This window comes from Dermacentor andersoni, chromosome 9 (assembly GCF_023375885.2).
Source record: "Dermacentor andersoni chromosome 9, qqDerAnde1_hic_scaffold, whole genome shotgun sequence".
In the NCBI taxonomy this organism is placed as follows: Eukaryota; Metazoa; Arthropoda; class Arachnida; order Ixodida; family Ixodidae; genus Dermacentor; species Dermacentor andersoni.
In genome coordinates this window covers 79228882-79252124 of record NC_092822.1, presented here as the reverse complement: position 1 = coordinate 79252124, position 23243 = coordinate 79228882, and the positions used below count along the sequence as shown (strand labels likewise).

Here is a 23243-nt window from a genome sequence, read left to right as displayed (position 1 = left end):
ATCGCGAACGCTCAAATCTGGGTTGAAATGGCTGAGAAAGTCCGCTCCCATTATGGCAAAGCTGACGCCGGCGACCACAGACATCCACCTGTACAAGCGGCGGAGTCCGATGTCTTCTAGCGTTATTGACCGGAGACCATACGACGCGATAGCAGTGTTGTTCACTGCGTGGAGTATGAGTGTGGACTTTCCGCATTGGCAATCTTCAGCCGTGGCAAGAACGATAGACAGCTCGGCTCCGGCGTCGACGTGGAGGCGGATGCTGGTGATGTGGTCGATTACAAAGAATAGGCGGTTCGTTCGAGGGCCGATGTTGCATGCCGCCGTTAGCGACAGGCCGGCGCATTTCTCGTCCACGAACAGGGCTGAGTGCAGCAACTTGCTTGTTCGCGGGAGCGACGGTGGTAGCAGCCCAACTGCCGCGTCGGGTCTCAAGGTGCCCTGCGAGACTGCGCCGCTGAATGGTTGGGTCGAAGTTGGTCGTCAGTGTTACCACCCATCGTCAGCTTCTCAAGTGCACTGGTGAGGTAGCCTACTGATTCCTCCAGGCGCGAGAGTCGGTTTCCTGGCTCTGAGACTCTCGCAGCGGCGATAGGTAGCTGTGCTGAAGACAAGACGTCGCATTTGCGGTCAGCAAATGCAACTAGCTGATGGAAACTTACCTCGTCGGAGCACACCAGTACAATGCGTGCGGACGGTGGGAGGCGTTGCAAGAACAGCTCGCTGAAATTGGAAGCTGGCTCTGATTTGCGGCGTGCTCACTCAGTAACTAAGGCAACGGGTGCAGCAGTTGCGACGATCGTTGTTCGCCGAGTTCCTCGGAGAGGAGATGTAGGAGCCTACTCTGTTGCGATGGCTCGAGGCACTGCAGGACCGCGCGTTTCAGATCGTCGTACGCAGTGGGCGAAGGCGCACCCGCTAGCAAGTCGTCTATGGAATCGGCGATGACGGAAGGTAGCGCGGCGATGACGCGTGGGTACTTTGCTGTCTGTGAGGTGATGCGCGGTATTTGAAAACGGGCCTCTACTTGCGTAAACCAAATTCCGCGATTCTTGTGCCAAGAGCTGTGAAGCTGAAGCTCTGCGGCGATGACAGGAAATGTAACTGTAGCGTCGTCTCTGTTAGCAGGAGTAGAAACAGCATCGTCCATGGCTAGTATTCAGGAAAAAAAAATGTAAATGTCCTGAGTCAGTAATGCCCCGGAGCTCGGTATAGCGGAGGCAAGAAATACACGTTTGGACAGCTTGAGAACGGAGAATTGCCTGGCTTTATTCAAAAGTAAAAGCAGGTTTGCGGAGGTCAGTAGTGGTGCCCCCGTTGGGAAGCCGCTTCGTTTCGAGCAGGGGATAATGACGGCCAAGGCAAGGCAAACTGGATTTCCGGCGCAAGGGGCAATTACCCCCCGGCGATGACAACGAAGTGACAAACGGTCGCTACAAATATCACGTTGCGTTATTCGAAAAAGCTTGGTGTTCCCTATGAACCATGCAAAGCTTTATACGAAACTACACAGCTTGCAGGATTTAGCTGCACTTGTGCACATCTCATTCATTTCGTCTAAACTCAATGTCACATTATAGTAACGATATTGTTCAAAAGGTCCAGTGCTTCTGCGCTTCTGTGCGAATAATGATAATGTGTCAGCTTATTGCGACTCCAATGAATCAGTAATGCGGCCTAAGAAGTTGCAAGAATGAGGGAAACTACTTAACAAATGGTTGAAGAAATAGGTTCAGGAGGGGTTCATAGAGAAAAAGAAAGAGAGAGAGAGAGAGAGTAAGCTTTATGCAAGACAGCACACCAATCAAGGAAGCGTATGTAGCTCCTCCATTCTGCAGTGGGTGGTCTGCTCAGTGCAGGAGTAGAACGGCCTTTGCAGTCATTCTGCAGTGTCTACCAGTTGTGGTAGGTTCATCGAGTCGGAGCTCGACAGCGCTGCCTCCAATCGCCTTGTGGAGGCATGTGTTGTGGGGGTGAGCTCTGGTGTGCTTGCGCATGTCCATACCGTAGATTACAGCGTTCCGCATGCTATACAATGCGGCGATACATAAGGACACAGAGCGGTGTGTATAGCGCGGTGCAGACTTAAATGTGGGCAGGGGTTTTAGTTGTAGTTTCCGCTATACAACTGTTTGCTCTCACCTAAGGCCGTTGTGAGGTGTCCGAGTTTTACATAGCGAACACCTGACGGTGAATTCACAGTAGTGGCATCGGCTTTGCAGACGGCTTCCTTACCCGCAGAAGCATCACAGGGTAAAAGAAACTAGGCCACTTCTTTTGTTGGTCCACAAACACGTCGAAATATGTAATATGTAAGTTCACTTAATATATATTTGTGGTTGAATAAGCTAGCCCACATGCGCTGCAGATTCCGTGGGTGGTGCTGTCTAGCCCTATCACGCTCAAGGCTGGGTTTAGCACACATACATCACCCAATAAAGTGTGTACGACTGGACAGAGGCTAGTGTACCGAAATAAGTAAAGCGCCGCATTCGGCAGGGGATGGGGCTAACATGAGAAATAGATGGGACTAGAAAGGCATGGCACCACAGGAGGGAAGTAGCTTTTTAGTGCGGTTAGCATTCTTTGCCTACTTTAACCATCTTTATCATATCCATCCATCCGTCCGTCCGTCCGCCCGTCCGTCCGTCCGTCCGTCCGTCCGTCCGTCCGTCCGTCCGTCCGTCCGTCCGTCCGTCCGTCCATCCATCCATCCATCCATCCATCCATCCATCCATCCATCCATCCATCCATCCATCCATCCATCCATCCATCCATCCATCCATCCATCCATCCAGTCTCTTAAGCAGACCCAGTGGCCCAAGTTGTCTATTAGCTTGGGCCACAGACTATGTGCACGTGGTCATGATGCGTTCGTGGTAGATCCATTTTCGTCATTTGAGGTTCGTCATCTGACTCTCGTCATGCCGCTGTCATCACGCCTTCTACGCCGACCCAGTGGCCGAAGTTGTCCAAGAGGTGAGCCACTACGTATTTTGAGAGTACAACGAAAATAAGCGTAGCACTTGATCCGCGAAGCGACGGCGGATCGACTGACACCAAGCTCGAGGTGGGGCTTGTATTTTCAGAATTTTACGGGACATTTTTTTGCTACTACGCGCCCAGCTAAGCTTAGTGCAGCTAAGCTTAGTGGAGCTAAGGTTAGTGAGGAGTAGGGTCTTTGTTGGGTCCAGTAAGCCCACAGGTATGGCGGATACAAACAAGGAAGATGAAGATTTTGCTGGTAATTAAGAAAACAATGCTCAGGGTGACTTCGGTTGGTAAGTAGTGGCTGGCCGAAGATCATGAGCTACCGTAAAGGCTGTGGATTAGGAGACCACATTGCCACGTAATCGGCGAGAGCGTGGCGTCAAGGGAACCGCTATCGGTAGAATGGTGATTCAGGTTATCAAAGCTTCGAGGATGCCTCAGCTGCCTGAGGAGCACAAAAAATCGATATACGACCTCGAGGAGGACTCAATTTGAACAAGGTGAGCACCACCGCGATTGGTTCCGCCGTCATCGAGGCATCAGGCCTAACGCGAAGAGGAGGCCCGTGAAGATGTTTGCCCAAACTTCACTCAAAATATCATCGTAGTCAGCACACCTAAGCCCGAACATGCGGCGAAGTACGTTAGAATCAAGACCTTCAAGATTATGGAAGCGGAATTCGAGGTAAATGCATACGAAGCGGTACCACATGTCGCGTGCAAAGTTGTCATCAGAAGAGCGGATATTAGAGACTCGCAAGCTCTGATAACAAGAAATGCCGTGCATGGCTTGAACCCGCTTACGCTGGCTGCCAAGCGCATCAATACGCCGGGATCGGTGATGATACTTTTCGACGGACTCGAAGTGCCCAATTTTTGTCAGATATGGATCCATACTAGCGAGATGCTACCTTTACAGAAAGCAATTCGACGTCTGCTTCACCTGCGGAAAGGTCGGGCTCCGCTATGATGTGTGCCCAACACCTGACTTTATTCAGTGCAGGGGATGTGAAACTCGCCACCCAGGAGATGAACATGTGTGTACCTAAGTGTAAATTTTGTGAAGGCGATCACGCTACCGGTGACAAGTTCTGCCAGCAAAGATTTCAAATCCCTTACGTCGTACTACTCCGTCGAAAAGAGCGCGACAGGACTCGGTCGTCAAAAAGAGCGCAGTCGGAGGCGCAGCAGCTGACGCCCAGCCATCGCTCCGAGGACAGGCAGCACTCACGCTGCAGGAGTCGCACCAGATCCAGGCACCATTCACTATCCAGTGAAAGAAGCCGCTCCAAGTCAAGGGAAGCGCAGGTGCCCTTGGTGCAACGGGGTTTAGTCAAGGGGGGCTATACGTCGCCACATGACAAAGTGGCCACGCGGGAGGCAGGCACTTAAGCAAAACTGCTTTTAAACTACGAAGGGTTTAAGCAGTCAGATTTGGAAAGCGGGTTTAGTGCATAATTAACCGATTAACTGGATAGATGAGTCAGCAATGCTACAAGGAAGCAAGTATCTTACATTATTTGGATAGGCGATAAAGCACATCAATAATCCCAAGACAGCGTATAAAAGTAAGTGAAAGAAAGGAAAACTTCTTAATTGCAAACATTCCCCTTTTTTTCCCGTGCTAATAGAATTGCCGTACAGTTGAGTACAGTGTGTTGCTTGAGGTGATGCCGATATATATATAACTGTTTACTATTTATTCCTTTCTTGGGCAGGCTGCTCCAGAAATCTGAATCTGCATGGATATGCGTGGAAAAATGTGAAAAGGAAACGTGAGTACGACACTGATGGACACATTCAGCACTGATGCGCACTGCACGAGTTTTTACAGCGAAGCAGTATATTGCTAGCCCATTCGTCCGTCCGTCCGTCAGTCCGTCGCCTGTACGTCAAAAGCATACAGCAGTACTAGTTCTGACGCTCGTCACCTGCATAACGAGCGCTGACGTTAGGGCTAGCAATGAGTGTACCTCGGTGTGGTCTGGAGAGAGCAGTGGCGGCACCGTTACGTGGCGTTCGTTGTGAAGCGACAAATCAGGTGCCAGATACTCCAAACCTTTTTGCTATAGCAATTATGGGGACGCTTCAGACGCACGTCGCCGTCGGCGTTGCCTTCAGGTTACGTGTAAAGTCCAAGGGCGATAAAATGGTCGCCGCGCGCCGTGTGCTGTATCTGTAAGTGAAAGCGTGCGCGGGTACTCGGGCACTCAAGCGAGGAAAGCGGGGGGGAAGCGCGCCGTCTTCCGCTACGCTAAAGGATCCAGAGGAGGTTAGGGAAGGGGGTGGGGGGGGGGGGAGTGCGTTGTACTGCGGGCGACCCGGGCGGCCGCTCGGGCCCGCCGGAGCCGCGGTATATTGAAAGCCATCTGCGATGGGGACAGAGTCCACCCGTGCGGTGTGTTATCGCGGCTTGGTTCGCGCTGATGGGAGACGCAGCACGAAAGTCAATTCGCTCGCTGCTGCGGCTGCGTTTCATCGCTCCAGTGTTTTGACAGCGAGTTTCCGCGGTCATCGAGTGACGTGTGTGCATGCCTGCTTGTGCGCGCGTAAGGACATGCTTGTTAATTTAGTTAATATGTCTATGTTTACATGTTTGTACGGCCGATATGACTATACTATCCTTACTTTGTATAACAGTCCACCAATTTGCTATCGCAATCAATGCTTCGCCTTTCGGGCGAAACTGAGACTTATTTTCTGTTGTACACAGGCAAACTCGTTGTAGTGGTCTTCGTTGTTGAGGCGTCCGCAATACACATACAATACAGGGATTCGGGCGGAGAGGCATGGACTCTGTTCTGACATGGAACTAGCCAACGGCTGGGTAGGTACCTAACTAGTAAGCTCCCTGCCTAGCTCCCGAGGACCCCAATAAAGTTGTTTACTACTACTACTACTACACAGGAACCCAGCCGGGACATAATCAATCGTTCCTTATACAGGTCATTTCTCTGTAGAGGCGTTCGTTATAAAGGCCTTCGGTTGCATTTCTTGCAACGTGCGAGTCTGCAAGCAGCGCTTTGCGGTCGCACCCGTTGCTTCGTGCGGCAGACCTTTCGATGAGCGTGGTTAGCGTGGCTATTGACCCTACTAAAGCACAACGCAGTATCATCACGTATAGGACCTATTTTTCTTTAAAAGAACGATAAAAGGCGCTAGTTGTTGGTTGTTCATACTTTGTGCGCAGAATGCACCATCAAGCCAGGTAATCTGTCGGACTGGATTCTGCGAGCATCAGCGACCTTTGCGTGTTGCGTTTTCATTTTTTTAAGCTTTTTAAGCGAAGCTTCTTTTTTGCGGACCTCGCCGGTTTCGTGACCGTCGGTGCACCCTGGCTGTTCTCTTTCTTGTTCTTGTTATGCTGTTCTCTTTCAACCCTACCAGATGGCGCTTGCTTTCGTGCAGCCGCGGCAGTGGTGGTCGCATTGCATTAGCTTGTGTACAATGCCGCAATAAAACCTTCTGTGCCACGTTGTGCGGACATCGAATAAACAGAAACCCGTGTTTTTTTCTTTTTATGCACATACACACAGAAATCCTCGCTGTATATAGATTCCAACTCATTTGATGTGCTGCATTTTTGCTTTACTTTTTTGTATTTTTTTGTTATCACACTTTTATTTGAAGCTGACTGTTACCGCCTATTTAAAAGTCATCTGGAACTAATAAACCAGTTGTAAATCTGCCCACCATTCCACTGTCTGCCACGTCTTTTCGCTTTCATACATAGACTGACAAAATTTTATTAACGTTTTCTTGGCATGAAATAATTTTACGTAATTCGCACACATAGTTCTCCGTTTGCTTCAGCCATGGCACATGAATGGGTCCAGAAGTCATTTTATGAGCAAGAAGCCGCGAGAGGAACGATGCATCCAAAGCGACAAGCTTGATGCCACTATGCAAACAGTATTTACTCGGCCAAGCATTCGGTCAAGACTGAAGCGTGCTAGAATTTTAGAACAATTATTGCATATTGTTCTAGTTTATTTAAAATAGAAACAGCAGGGGAGGGCAGGCTTAAGGCACTAATCGCGCCTTAGTCATCCCCATCAATAAGGAGTAGAAAATAGAGTGTACACTAGTACATTTAGTAAACTAGGGGTGCGATCTTGTACGCGTTCCAAAATAGAACGGAGGCGGTCAGTTCCACCGAGCCGCACACGATTGGTCAATTTGAACCGTGACGAACGTCATGACGTCAATTGTGACTTGATATCTGCTGTCGATCATTCCGTGCCGTCTTCTATCGGACGAACGCAACGGAACGGACCGCCTATTTCGTGACGTAAAGAACGGACCGCCTCCGTTTGGCTTTGGAACGCGTACAAGATCGCACCCTAGCATTCCACACTATACTAGAACTCTAGAGAACAGCAGGAAAAACACAGTCCTCGGTGCGCGCGCTGATCGAGTGGGAAGAACACCAAACTTCCACGTTGTCACGCTTCACGTGACTGCCGATGGAGTCGCGGTGACCCGAGAACTAGACGTATGTGTCATAGCAGGCGCCTTTTGTCATTAGCGAGACCACACCTCAAAAACGCAGACGTACGATGTTGCCAAGTAATTAAGGAATTCCATTGTTTCCTTTACTCATAAAAATCCACAAATGAAGCGCTGTTGTCTTCTTCGGTAGAGACAAAATCAGTTTCCTCCGTTGTCGTTGTGGAGCGCCTAAAAAGAGGCAGACGACGCACCCGAAATCGAGTTGCGTGTGTGAAGCTCGCGTCGATATTCCAGTTGCTTCGTCCCTCTGAAACAAATACACGCGATACCAACTTAATGCGCAGTCACGTTGGTGGCTTCATATATGAACAGTAGGGCACACAATGAAAAGATTTGGCAGGTTCGACCCAAAGCCTGAAGCAATCACAGTGAGAGCAAGGGTAAATACAAGTCCGGCGATTTTTCGAGGTCAATCGATCTCAACGAAATTCGGAGTGCGTCCTTCTGCACACTTGCGTCGTTTCTTTAAAAGATCAGGCTTTAGAGTTCCGCAGGTATTTTTTACAAATCAACTTCGTCGATTCCCTCGAACCACATACCTTCCCTATTCCTCAGCTACTGGCCACATTGTGTTATGACGCAAAAGACAGCACACGCGAAGAATGCTGGGAATGAATGGCAGATTACAGGACATGAGCTAGTTATAGTGAGCCTACAGTGTTTGGCTTGAAGAGTTGCTGTCGCGAAAAGTTACCTTCTGTGTGGACGGGCAAGAGATGGGCGGCAAGTGGCATCGCGTTGTTTGCTACACTAGCTTCATCTCTCTCCAGCTGCACACAGATTTTGAGCCGATGTCTGTCGCGTTCAGCCAAGGTTTGGACTATAACTGTCACCGAGTTAGTGCGCCTACTGCCGGCGGACCTGAACGACTGACCTTAAGCTAATTAGGCCATAGGACACGGAAAACAGCTTTTATAGTTCAGTTTTGTCCATACGGACTTGAAGTAAACCATTATTCATTTCGTAAAGTGCACATACAGAAAGCAAAAAGCAATGACATTACGCCCTATCAACGTCAATACGTTGCCGCTCTCGAAAGCTGCCAGTCGCACTCACCGTGACTTCTTTAAATGAAATGTTACTACGTACATGTGTAATAACGAGGAAGGCAGTAGATTGAAATCCAAGACGATGAGCGAAACGAAGAGAAGGTGAAAGCAGGAGAACCTTCTTCACGCTTTACATACATGGGCGTATTGTTATCTATTGCTATGCTGGCGCATTATTTAGCTTCCGAGCTGCGCTGTTTGCCTCGTATCCCAAATGGGCAGCAAGCGGAGACCCCTTCGATACAGGCTCGTGTAAGCTAAAGTACCTTTGCTGAGCAGCGCTAAGCTTCGATGTGCGCCGTTGTTGCGTAATTTCTCGCTCCATCCGGCGTCTGCAATTTCCGCTTGCGGGATTCCTCAATTTTCGCTGATCGCACGCTCGCACCTCTGTGTAGCAGTCGAGCTCCACTTGACGCAAGAATATGTGTGGGAGAGGTCTTTGCCCTGCACTGGGCGTAGCCAGGCTGATGATGATGATGATGACGACGACGACGCCAGAAGCTGAGGAGGGGGGAGAGCGCGGGAATAGTACGGAGGGGGCGGGTAGGTTTGTGGTACTTAACCTGCTCGGCAGAAACGTGTATGAAGGGGATTTTAGCGTAAACAACCGCTTCGTTCGGCTGCTAGCGGTGGCAATACCCGCATCGGCGTTCCCGCGAGAAAACTACGCGTCCTCTAAGTCATTGATCATACGTGCAAAGTCCTAATTTACGTCTACGTGCATGAAGAGAATACGAAGAATGATAGGTAACCATGATCCCGTACTACGGTCTCCCACTCCGTTTTCGAAAAAGGTGGTCGCTCATTTCACTGCGGCCCAAAGTGATGCAACGGTGCTCACATCCACAAAATGTGCGAGTTTCACTATGTTCTGACAACTTGATGTCACTGACGCGTGGCTAGCATAATATTTCATGCGAACGACGAGCTGTCACTGTACCTGCCAATATAAACAAATGCACCGGTCAGTGCCTTGGACTGTCAGCGACGTTCCTCCGGTACACACATGGGAAAAGCACGGCTTCAAAAGCTATTATAGTGAGTTGGAGCAACGCGTCCTCTAGAAGTAAAACACTTAAAACAGCAAACAGCACTATAATATCAGTTGCTAGGTCTACCCTTGGTCCTCATGCTGCAGCGCGAAATGTTGCGCATGAGCACTGGTTCTCGTGGGGGCGGATCGAATGCGAACGGCGATTTGCGGCTATTGGATTCGCCTGAATCGTAGCTGTCACTGTATGATAGGTCCGATGAGCTGCTGCGGCTGACATTCTCCCACGGAAGGTCTGGTGCGGTCCTGAATCAGCTGAGTGTCTGCTTTTCGCCACTTTATTTCACCCCATTGGCGATACCGGCATGCCTTGCGCGTCTTCCCCTACAGATGTCCCGTTTGTGACGCCACACGAAGAGATTCGCTTGGCTAGTCAGTCAGGTGTCGGTTTTATATTCGCGATTTTTCGCTTATTTAAAATTATGTTCGAATTTGCGGAAAAAAAATCTGTTATCATACGCGTGACAGGGAAGCTTCGGGAACCTAAAAATGGCATTACCTTGACATGGTCGAAAAATCTCCGGAGTGGCCCTTAAATCGTTGCTCTAGGCGGCATTAACACTATGCTTGGGCGCGATACATTCGGCCGACGCAGAATGCAGCCTTTAAGATTCGCATTCTAAATCCAGAGGACGCAATGCTACGGGGCATGGATTTGGCCGCCACCTATAGGAAAGCCGAATGCACCTCGATATATGTGTTCATCCGTACCGCGTCGTCTGCTCAGCGTTGTCTTGCCATGCTGCCGATACATGCATCACGGTTCATGGATCGACAGAACAAGTGTTTTGACATTGTATCGATAAGCTGCGCTTACATGAATGCGACAGCGGGGCTTCGCTTTTCTCAGTAGTTCCTTGCAGCCTCGTTCGCCAGTACTAGAGTACACTTTACCAGTAGTAGGGCGAGTGCCCTCCTAATGCCTCCTTTATAAGATGCCTGCCGCATGAGCCGAGAAGCTGCTTCCGGCCCCCATCCTCTTTCCCCTTCTCCACCACGGTTAATGCTTTAACCACGGTCGGGGGCGAGCGCTAGCTGCAGCAGCTGCTCCCAACTTGAATCACGTTGCCCTGGCTCCGAGCATATAGCGGCCTTTCCTCAAGCCAGTGGTCGAGCGCAGTTCCTCCGCAACAGGAAGTAGGGTCGGCAGCGAGCGCCGTCTCTCCGCGCCTAGCCGAACCACGGGAACCTCCGATCCAATGGGAAAATGAGCAACGCGGCAGCCATCTAGTAAAGGAGTCATTGGTTCTCATAATGTTCATCGACGCCGCAGCGTCTGCTTGGCGCCCATTTGGCGTTTGCTTGCCGCCCTCGTCATTATGTGCCATACTACTGCGGAGTAGAAAATGATGATTCAGTGAACAACCAGGTGTTTCCAGCGTTCCACAGGGTCAACGCATAGCGTGCAAATGCTGTGGCGCCATCTGCTAATTGGACATCAAAACCCTATTTACTAATCAGCGCCGCCTCCATACCGGGTGGTCTGATCTCAATCGGCGCTGCCATGTTGCTACGTAAACACGGGTATGGTGACTATTACGGTCACGGAGGGTAACGGACACAGAAGTCTGCTGTCTACGACGCGCATTCGCAGAGGGCCTATAGCCTATCATGTATTGCTTTAGCCTATCACGTACCAGGCAAAATTAGGTCTCTATAATCCCGCGAATATTCACAGTTGCACCCGAAACAGTTTTCCACCACGCGAGGATATTTCCTGGGTGCACCTCGTACCCTCGGCAGCGGTGCAACCTACTTGTGAGGTACAGTATCATATAGTGCGCCATAGACACTGCTGCAAGTGTTTCAATTAATCCCTGCGTGTACTATATACGCTCTGTGTACAACACACGGATTACTAACTCAGCCTCACATTGAACTAATAAATGCAGCTTGAATTACCCTTTATAAACTTCAGAACGCTGCCCGTGCATTTAAACAACCAATAGATGATGTCGTAACTGCCATCGCAAGTGCTGGCTCGATCGAGTTACGTGAGTTACTTTTGACGCTCACCTTTCCTTCGACGTGGTGTGTGGCGACTCATGACGATTCGAGTAACACTTCTTGCGCCTAGGAAGTTCTTCCTAGAACTCGGTCGCTTCGGTGACTTCCGTGGTTGCGTAACGAGAGCATTACGAGGTTTCCGCTGAGTCGTGGTAACAAAGGTTGAGGGAAGTAGTTTACGGACATTCTTGTCGTTCCCCATTTCACCGCGTCGTGTCAAGCTCCTATTGTGATGGTTCAGATGTAGTTGCCCAGAAGACTGTTCAGATGTTAACTTCGCTCCGGGAAGTTTAGAGGTCATCTTTCTTGTATTGCGATAGACCCATGACGCTATACGCGACGCCGTGCTTCCGACTGGGTAACGACGTCGCGCTCCGTCACGGCCAGCCGCCCTTCTTTTGCTTGACTGCGCTCGCTTGGCGCTTCCAGACAAGCTCACGTTTGGGGACAAAGTGTCTAGCAGACCCAGAAGATCGAGTAGGTCGGTCGTTTTTGTTGTCCCCTGATTACCTGGAGCGGAGTTCTTTGACGGAAGGACGAGCTCGCCGCGGTCTGCCCTGTCACCAATGTCGTTGATGTCCTCGTTATCCAGCGAGTCGACGTCGAGTCGTCGTCCGGCCGGCTCGAAGGAACGCGTCGTAGGGGCTGTGAAGACAGCTTCAGGAGAGTGCGCCGAATCGCCCATAGTAGACATCACGAACCAACTCTGGTTGGCCGTCGCCATCGAGGTCTCGCTGGTAGCAGCGACGACAAGCCAGCCGCCTTTAGCGCTCCTATTGGAAGGCCCGATGGTTGGGACAGTAGCGATGTCGCGCGTCAGGTTTCTGAAGTAGGAGATGACGTCCTCCTCTCTGTCGTAGAATGGGGAAAGGGACGTCGCCACTGTGCCCCCTGCTGCGATCACTATTCTCGGCGCTGTCCGAACCGGCCTGACTTCCGAAACCCACCTTGGGATTGTCGCCGTGTAGTGGACTTCGGCTTCATGGCGTGCGGCGCCGGATGTCGCAGGAGGGCGTTCAGCGTGTCGATCGTGGGCAGCGGCAATGTAGGCGAGCGAGAGGGTTGCTATGAGGCAGGTGAACCCCAGCGGCACAAATATGATGCAACCCGTCTTCAGCATGCGGTGGCTTGAGCGCAGGTCTGTCATGGTGCTCGTCGATTCGACTTGGCGCGCTTCTAAGTCGGTTCTTAGGTCGTTTCCGGCTCCAGGGATCATTGTGGACCTTCGCTGCACATATGAATCTTCTTCTGTGTCGCCTTCTCCGCACGGTTAATCTTCTTTAGAATTACTGATAAGCCTTTTGTCCCTTTACGAAGCGTAGGTCTGCAAACTTAATTTAGTTGATTATACTCATGAAAGCCGAACATTTTTCTTTATTTATAGATCGTGTGGGCTACATCGAAGACACAGCCTATTAATTTTTACCGGTGCCATTGATTAGAGTGAAGAACGGGCAATGAGCAGGTATAAAAAAGATGGCTAAAAATACCAAGCAGCTGAAACAAATAATTACCTACTTTTCAAGATGCTAAGCCGCGCTGGATGATTCAGGGATGCGCGGAGAGCGCGTAAAACTACTGCAATGAAACTGGCACCAGCATGGGAGACTAACTATCAGTTTTCGGGCAAATTTCTTTCTTACTCTTACTTTTATATACTCTATGACCGTGTCTTGTTTTGTAATCGAATAAGTACCTATATTAACAAGTTTTATAAAACCATCTTATTCTTGCCTATTCCCCATAGTGGGTTCAGCCCATCCTCTACAAGAAATGAATCAGGGCAAGCAAATGTGCATATAGGTAAAAATATAGTTCTGAGACTAACGTCTAAGCCAACGGGCTCTATAAGAAGAATAGACTGTAAAGCCCTGACGTTAACTTCTCCACAATAATACATATCTATTTACAGCAATGTGGTAGCTTTCCTAATGGCACGCTTCAAAATGTGCGGCAATTCAAATTATATTAAAACGATCCTGTATGCGGCTTTAAAATAGTCTACTTTGTCGAACGTTCATATCGTAAGGCTATATTCCGATGTCCTGTCAAGTAATAGTTTCGAAGATTTAGATGGATTATTTTAGAACACGAAACACTAAGCTTTTAATTACGATTTTTCTTCTTTGTATATTTCAGCTGTTTTGAGCCTGCCAATCTATCTATCTATCTATCTATCTATCTATCTATCTATCTATCTATCTATCTATCTATCTATCTATCTATCTATCTATATCTATCTATCTATATCTATCTATCTATCTATCTATCTATCTATCTATCTATCTATCTATCTATCTATCTATCTATCTATCTATCTATCTATCTATCTATCTATCTATCTATCTGTCTGTCTGTCTGTCTGTCTGTCTGTCTGTCTGTCTGTCTGTCTGTCTGTCTGTCTGTCTGTCTGTCTCTGTCTGTCTGTCTGCCTGTCTGTCTGTTGCTCCACCCTCTTATGTCGATCCAGTTATCCAAGATGGCCCCTAGGTGCTCATCGTCGTTGTGCCGTCATGGTCGTTCCAACACCATTATTCTATACTCCGGTTCACACATAAGGTGCAACGCTGTGGAAGCTACGCTAGAATTCCGGTCATCAAAATGTATCACTCCGCGCCTTTCCGTCCATGCTTCGCTGCGCGCCAGCGGCGTTTGCTCGCGCGGTCGTGCACGTTAGGCTGCCGCGACAGGCATCAATTAAAAAATGACGGAAAGTGAATTGATTTAAAACAAAGTATTTGCAGCCGTATATGTACATGGATTGTTTCTAAGGGTAAATTCCTTTTTTTTTCATTCAGAACTGAGCTTACTGAGGTCAAGAAACTCCGAACTATTTCTAAGTGCGAGCACAGCCATTGCAAAAATATGTCTAGCCTCCAGAGCGTTGCCCCTGGTGTATAAAACGGAATATAGATTTCTGACTCTCGTCATGCCGTCGGCGCCACGCCTTCTACGCCCACCCAGTGGGAAAGCTAACTAAGGAATGCCTAAAACAACCTGTTTTTCACGTTGATAAGTTTTAGTAATTCTCGAGTCACCGACAGTTTTTTTTTCATGCATGGTAGGATCTCTGTGGAAAGGACATGTAATAACATCGTTTAACCATTTGTAAGAACTTATCGTAAGCACTGTTAACATCTGTAACAGCCGTTACCTCACTCCAATCAATAAGTATTACTGTTTTGTCTCAAGGCCTCGAGTGTACGCATTCATATATCTCGATATGTTGTGCTTCTTTCGATTCATTTTTAAGCGTAAACGCGTCGGGTTGCTGTGCTTCATGAGGGACATGATTTCGTAGCGCAAAAAAAAAAAAAAAACACCAAAAGAAACGCTTAACCACGACAAAGAGAGCAAAAATAAAGATGGTGCTACATTCACGGCTGTTGCATTAAGCAAAAAAGCTTGCCACATATTTATTGCCCATAAACTTTACATTCAGTAAAGAACAAATTTTGTATCCCCCCTATATCTGCCGGTGCTTATCTTTCATTTCCGGTATTTTTACACAACAAAATTATGTCGTTCAGCAAGCACCAACTTGAGCAAGAAAAAAATTATCGCGCTGTCCTTGAGTAACCCTTGTGACGTGGTTTCGATTCCGCTCAGCATCGGAGAAATTTAAGGAACCTTTTTCGGCATTGCAGAGCTGCACGTTTCGAGTGGCTAGCCACCCAAGTTAGCGACAAAGAGGTTCATTGCAGAGCGACACACACCTTCTGGCACATACTGACCCAAGTTGGCATGAAAGAGCTTCATTCGAGACCTGCAAGGACTGAGTGTCCCATACGCAGTGCTCCAAGTCGGTGTCAAATAGAATTTCAGGAAAAAAGCCTTATGGGGCTTATTTCAATGACTAATGCCCAAAAAAACACGTTGTCCGGTCCAGTGGTACCAGAACTGTGGCTCCTACCGAGAAAAGGCGTCCCCTCTAATAGTAGAAGAATTATGGTCATCAGCAATGTTTTTTACTCCTATAGGAAAGCCAAAAATGCAAGGATCATCTTTTTCGTAATGCAGCAGCTACAAGCCCTCACCTAAGTGAATCGTACATTGCATACATTCATTACAATCACGCATACAACGCGCAGAAGCGCGGCATCTAGTCGGGAAATAAATAGAAGCCCCGCTCGCACAATTGCGTTGCATCGATGTTCCGAACGTCTCAGGAGCAAAAGCAAGTCGCTTCCTGACAGGCAACCTTCCACTTACGCTTACACTGCGACCCATGCTCCTGGTTGGTGATAACCAGAACGCTCATACCAACGTGGCGTTTCTAACCGCAGTGGAGCGAGAGCTAGGATTTGACTTGGTCAATCCGAAGAAGAGTGTCACTGCAAAAAGGGGAACGCGCACACACATGGTGGTCCACAACCACGATGCCGGTAAAGAGTTGCAGTACACCTGCTTTTTTATAGACCACAATGCCACGGTTAAGCCACCACAGAGCCCCAGTGACGGTGTGTGGTTGAGGATCTCTTACCGCCGGATAACAATAAATGAACTTCGACAAATAAAACGTCGTGAGGTATAACAATCATATGTCTTCAATTGTGTTCGGGCTGTGTTACACAATCGTAACACTTACTGGCGACAAGCAAGCTCCAGCTATACATAGTGCAGTAACTACTCGCAACTATCGTTGAGGAGGGCGACCGAAAGGGCCACACTGTGGTTTGGTATGTCTTGCAAGCAGTCCAGGGCGGCAACCCCTGCCATTGGCGCAGATGTACCTAGCAAGTGAGACTCGGCCATCCCTTCGGTACCAGAGAACACCACGCGGAGGACTGGCTCTCACTGTATGAACCCGTAAACACACATAACAAATGGGACGACCACGCGAAGCTAGACAGCGGAACATTTTATCTCATTGACGTCGGCACCCTCTGACTTAAAAATCACGAAACTGATATTACAAGCTGATTCGCGTGCAAGACTCTTCTTACTGAAATCTTTGAACAGCCTGGTGCAAGCTCCGCGTAGAACAGTGTCGACGCCAGCAAGCACAGGAGCCGGGAGAGCTTTCTCAACTACATTGAGGATGAGCTCGACCCCTGCAAAGTGCTTAACCCTACGATGACAGAAAACGGAAGATAAAGCACCTTATCAAAGGAATCGAGGACGGCGCATTCCAGATGTTGCTGGCCAAGAGGCCAGCCAGTGTCACCGTGCTCTTCAGCCTTTCTGAGAGCGTTGATGAACTGTACTGCCAACATCGCAGGCTGATTCCTTCTGGGACAATGCTGTTGCCACTGGCCACCCCGATCCCTCCTCTCTCATTCATTCCATCAATGGTTTCATTTGAAAGGAGGTGGCCCGCCGGCTCTCGTTGCTGCCTCATAGCCAGAAGCCTGCGTAACTTTATGTTCGGCCTTACAGTAAGCCATCCGCAACCACATTTTCGAGGCTATCCTTGCTGTTCCTACCATTGACCAAGAAACGTCCTATGATTGTTACTAACCAAAATAGCGCCACTATATTCTCTGCTCCTTCCCATATACGTTAGGTGAAGTGACTCGAAATTAATGAGCATTGTACATTGATGCTTGTGCGTGAAATTTCGTAAATGAGTTCGCCAAAACCTTAAAGTAGATACACTCGCACGAGTGTTGTATGTTCCAAATCAGAACAACTGTATGGGTTTTGGGTTTACCACCCCGAACCACCGAAATCTGTAAACTGAGGTTACGATGGACTTCGTCGTATAGGGCTCCCAGAAAAATTTGCACGACCATGGCTTCTTTAACGTGCATTTAAGGTAGGGAATACGGGTTCATTGCTGACAACATTCTGACTAGGTCAATTATCTTCGTAGCAGCCTGAGGACGTCGCAAGTACAGGGCCTGTTGCCGAAACTTTTCGTCAAGCGAAATTCTTCCTTTCACCACTGTTGATGTTTCAATCGTGCTTCATGCGGTACATATAAATGGTCAAAAACTCGTTTTCTCTACGCAGTGCTAACCTGCTGCCTTACGTTTGCTCCGTGCAAGCACCCGAAGTGCGTGAGTTAATACTCAGGGATTCCGACTCGAAGGTAAGCGACAATTGTGCTCAAGAGTTCCAAGCATCATCTTGCCAATTACGTCGCATAAATAATGAGTGAATCTGCAAAACTATTATTCCCAATATTTTCAGATTCTCGCTGGGGACCTGCTGTGGCAAATGGATGAAATGTGTTTTGTGGTGCTTATTGGAATAGGTAAGGGCTCGTCCATAACGCCTGGCAGGGACACTGTGGTGCAAAAACATTCATAAGTACTCAACAAAGGCGTGTGAGTGTTTATAGCTCACGTAAACAAGAAACAGAACATTATTCGTGTGTGTTTGGGTTCGAACTCTGTATCGCCATTGAGCGTCTGACAGTGACGTTGTCCAGGATCAGCATTGTTATGTCGATTTTTGAAACTTATACAAACTATAATGTCCTTAATTTCTTTTCTCAATTCCTAATACCTCGAAGCATGGATACACATACGCCCTTTATGATTAGCTTCATGAGCAGACAAGACGGAATGTGGTAATATGGTAAGGTGTGAGATGCGGAAGATAGAACCATCAGTATCCAGGAAATTTGTAGCGTTAAAAGAAAGTGGTGAACTTGTTAGCAAATCCTTGCAGAAAAGCAGGCTTCCAATCATTTTTGCAGCTTGATGATGGGCAATTAAGATAAAGGTTGTTTGTATTTTATTAGATTTGTATTCTGCAATAAATTATTACGTATTTCAAATCTTTACAGAAAGAATTTCCATGGAGCACTTTACAATAAAACGGAGAGAAAAAAAGCGCGAAGATTTCATTTATAATGTTTTTGCATAGAAGGCCGATAATTTTGGGAGTCTCTTACAATGGTGTGCTTTGCCGGCTCTCGGCTTCATGCCCACTGTTAGGGATTGCGAGAAACAAATTACAATGCAAATAGATGCAGCAACACCGATTGTATATGATTAGCCGCACCTTATTGTGAAAGATGATGCAGGTCTGCCGGTTAGGCATTTTAGTCTTTTAGCTGATAACTGTGCCGGTGAAACACAAGATGCTTCGACCGAGCAACCAGTGGTCAGAACGAGACAAGTTGCAAGCAAGATATACTTGCCGAACACTTGCACTCGTGCACAATTTATTACGAGAACCTTTTCTTGCGTCCTACACAAAAACGGATCGTTTTAATTTCCAAAGGTCAACATGCTTAGAATTTATAAGTTAAAACGATGAATTGATATGAGTTGCGGGCAGACAAACACTAGATAGTACTGGCAGTTATTTTAGCAGTATTTCACCGCGGCACACAACCGGCCAGAACGACACACTTTCCGCGGCGGTTGCACTGTGGTTAGCGTTCTGCTGTTGATCACGAGTTGCGAGCGCGAGTGACGGTTGTGGCAGCCCCATTGAGGCAATGGAAAATAAGAAAAAGAAGCGCTCTCGCTTCGCGCTAAAGAAGCATAGATACTCAGTAATATTATCTGGCCGTCTACTACGGCAGCTCTCGTTAGTGCACGTGGCCTTGTGACGTTGCACTTCATGAATCCATGAAAGTATACAGTCACAGAAACACCAGCAAACACACACCAGTGCTCATTCGCTCAGAAACGCAAAGCTGTTCTTCGGGATAACAAGCGTTCTGCGGGCTGGAAGCGCTCTTACGTCGGCCTCGGTCACTGCAGGCATCACGATTGTTTGGATGCTGTGCCTTCGGTTCTGGATTAGCATCTACTCTTGGCTCATCATGATGGCGTCGGCTGTCAGCACGCTCGCCTTCACAATCACACTCTGGTAAGATCATCTCTTATAGCATGCACGATTTGGCAGTGCTCTTGCAGAGCGAGCAATACACAGGAATTGACACTCCGTAATTGCTTTAGAGGTAAAACGAAGATAAAGATTACTGTCCAAAATGTATACGTTTAATTTTCTATTATTTATTTACTTATTTATTTATATATTATTCTATTAATATTACCCATAAAGGCCATGAATATGTGGAGGAACTGCGCAGCACTTCCAAGGAACAATCAAGGTTTCATAGAAACAAGCATAAAATGAAAAATTATGAAACCACTATGTAAGCGTAACAACAGTTCTATGCGGCACCATTCTCCAGTATTTACGAGTGCTTCCACACTTGAGCTCCCGCGTGCGTAAGGCTATGTTTACAGTACCATCATGCAATTTAGGAGCAAAGTAACTTTTATCCTTTTGTCGTGTCGTGAAGTAAGCCCGGCCTGAAGCTATGCTTATTGACCGGTTGCCTTCACCCAAAAAGATCACGTTCTCGTGACGCCTGCGGCGGAAAGGATGTTCCACATCCGCCGCCAAGATTTGTGAGTGGTGGCGCTGGCTAACACTCCCAGGGTTCTACTAGGAAACAAATACCCAACCACGTGGATGGGGAAATGACGCCGCAGTAGCTCTATTGGTAGAACATTGCACGCGTAATGTGAAGGTTGCGGGATCGTTCCTCACCTGCGGCAAGTTGTATTTTTATCCACTTTAATTTCCATTAAGTTATCATTTCATTATTTAATTTATTCAGCACAAGTATTTCCCCCTATGTTGTCCTTGGTGTCCGTGTTTGTTGGCTTCTCCTGATATGACTAACAAAAATCGGGCCCCTAGGTTAACCCCCTTTCTTCTTCTTGGTTAACCCCCTTTCTCCTATATATATATATATATATATATATATATATATATATATATATATATATATATATATATATATATATATATATAAGGTCTTCGCCAAAGTATTGCTAAAAGTCTTCACATGCGCTCTCACAAGAACAAGTGCCGCTCGAGGCCCAGTATTTCTATCAACGTAGTCATCTGTCATGTTGAGCCATTTCCGAAATTGCTCTCACCCACCTGAGGATGTGTGATTTCGTGGGCAAGTTCGTGGGTAGTGAAGTTATGATGGTCCCAACAAGGTGACGTGACAGTTTATTAATAAATTGATGGGATTCTAAAAACAAGTGTTCTAATAACCACTGAGCATGTGTTGATTGGTGTTAAGCCTTTATGTCTTTTTCTTCTTTTTTGTCCGTTTTTATAAGCCGAACGCCCACCAGAGGGGCGTTCATCAAGTGAAATCTTATTTGTAAGCCAAGTATTCGTTCTGCATCCTTCCTCTACTTGTGTACGTCATTTAGCTTTGCAAGAACTATCACGCCTCCTCATTAACAAAAAAACTGAAAATAATAATGGCGCTAATTGTAAGATAATAAAATTTTATCGTGAGTAGGCGACCAGACATATGCGACCAGGCCCTGCCTGACACATCTCGACCTCTGTATAGGCCTTGGCATTACATACATATTTCTTTAGATGCCATCTACGCTTCTACTCAGCATATTCAGAGCTCAGCTTCGTGCCATTAGGTTATGCTAAGCGAATGCACAAATCACTAACAATTTTCACGCACATGTGCTAAGGAGTTATGCAGAATGCGTCCATAAAAATGAAACAGGCAGACATCAAGAGGGACGGGCAACTCCTTGATGTGACGTGTTTATCACTATGTTAAATTTTCTGCTTAGTTGCACTCTAGTGGAGTAATTTAGTTTGTTGAGATACAATAATTTGCAGGTTGTCCTGGGGCAAAGATATCACTCTGTACGAGCGCCCACCTGGCGATGTGATGGAGCTGTCCAAGCACAATGAACGCAGTAATTTGTGGGTCCTGGTACTTGTGCTACTCACGATACTAACGGTAAGTGGGCTGTTTTGAATTGTTTATACTTTGTTAGCTGCTAATAAGTCCAATGTATCCCGACCTTCCTTGCTGTCAGCTTTTGCTGAAGCAACCAATGTTGATGATGATGATGCTGAGCCAAACACTTGATGCAGCACAAGTGATCTAAGCCATTAGCGCTGTAATCAACAAGCCGTTTAGTATTTAGAACAAACGTGCAAATGGCATCAGGTAACGTAGTGTAGTTTTGACAGCATGGGTCAACAGCACTCGTTTCGGGTTTTTTTTTCTGCAAGAATGCATGAATGGGAATAATTTACCTCCATTTATTGCTACCATTGCTTACTTGGCACACATCCAAGACATTCATTCGTAGCCATCCACGAAGTTTTAAACAAACACCATTTATGTGTATACGCATCTGGTAAAGTCGCTGATTTGGATCTGTTAGGAATCATTGTAAAGTAAAGTGCTATTAGAACAGCTGAGCATGAAAGGGGGTTTGGTGCATCAGGAAACAAGCATTGACTATGAAAGCGCGAACTTTGCAAATGCCGAGTAGCAACAGGAATCGATTTTTTATGTTTTAGTTTTCTCTTCATTACGTATTTGGAAAACGCCGGATAGATAGTATAAGCGACGTCGAAGAGTGTAACCGAAAGTGAAATATGCAGCTCAATATTATAGGTTTCCAGTAAGTAAAATGGAAATTATTTCATTTGGCTGAGGTTACCTTATTTGTAGTGTTACTTTCGATTTATATTAGTAGAAAGCTATAGTCCCGGTCTAGCAATGTAACTTCAGTGAGCACGCCCACGTGGGCACAGAAGTTAAATTGATGCAAAAAATACATTCAATTTCCAGACATATCATCCTCTCTAACTGGGGGAGTGCACAGCTATATTCAAGAAGAAACAGCTTTCATTTGCGATATATAGGTGACCATTCTTCCGTTACACTTGCTCCGGCGATACGTTTTCAGCAGGTTTCATATTTTGCGCATGCAAATGCGTGTACAATTCGCATTTTTCCGTTTTCTGGCACCGACACTGCGTTGACGAGCCGGTGGTCTAAAAAGCAAATTTCTTGTTACAGGTGGTAACACTCATCATGATTGCTGTCGTTCTCAGGAAAGTCACGATGGTAAGGCATGTAGTTACATCGCCACTTTATAAGGGTGTCGACGTGAATTACGGGGAGCATTTCTAGGAAGGTTACGTGTTTACGGAGGTTGGAGCATTCGATTGCTAGCACTGACTCACTTACTAATTTTGCGCTTTAGAGCGACGCAGATTAAGCCACTTGTAGCAAATATCGATGGCGACGCTCTTGCACTATGCATTCTGGATATTAGAAACCAACAATTTGCTAACATTGACGGTGTTGAACATGTCGATGATTTTAGGCACCGTATTCGATAAAAAAAATCCTTCCTGCTCACTCGGCTAAATTTACGTTGATGTTTGTTAGAGACAACACTGCTATATTCACAGCTTTTCTCTTTAAAATTGTCTCGAGTTTATATGAAAAAATACAGAAAAGCTCACTCCGCAAGGTCCAGTGCAAAGAAGAAACTGAGCCTAGAGTCATGAGTGGAACTAGTGAACGTTTACTGAAAGCAATGATAATTAAACAAAATTATAGGTAGGACGATCTTGTCCAACGAAATTAAAGTTAATCAATGGAGTGTTTTTATTCGACGTTGAGACAGGGGTCATTTTGCTTATACAACAGAAAACCACGCAAGATTCCTAGTACGATGCGAACATGCTCGCTTTCAAGCCAATGAGAAAGCCATTATGTAAATATGCAACGAAGATTTTAATTGGGACTGCTGACAGAGATAAGTAAAGCAGAGGCCAAGGCATTTGAAACCACGCGATTTACAGGGGTGTTCACTCCAAGTATAGATGCACTAAAATTATTTTTTTCTGATTGGCTGCTCA

The 23243-nt window shown here is 47.0% G+C and overlaps 1 protein-coding gene across 1 annotated transcript in view; it reads left to right on the top strand.

Annotated features, from left to right (window-relative positions):
• LOC126528285 (choline transporter-like protein 1) overlaps positions 1–23243 on the top strand; it is a 112250-nt gene that overhangs the window by 58487 nt on the left and 30520 nt on the right. The window contains exons 5-10 of the mRNA XM_050176176.2: positions 4709–4765; positions 17565–17643; positions 17745–17808; positions 19274–19382; positions 21192–21315; positions 22393–22440. Of these exons, the coding sequence (XP_050032133.2) occupies positions 4709–4765; positions 17565–17643; positions 17745–17808; positions 19274–19382; positions 21192–21315; positions 22393–22440 (481 nt within the window). The remainder of the gene's footprint in view (positions 1–4708; positions 4766–17564; positions 17644–17744; positions 17809–19273; positions 19383–21191; positions 21316–22392; positions 22441–23243) is intronic.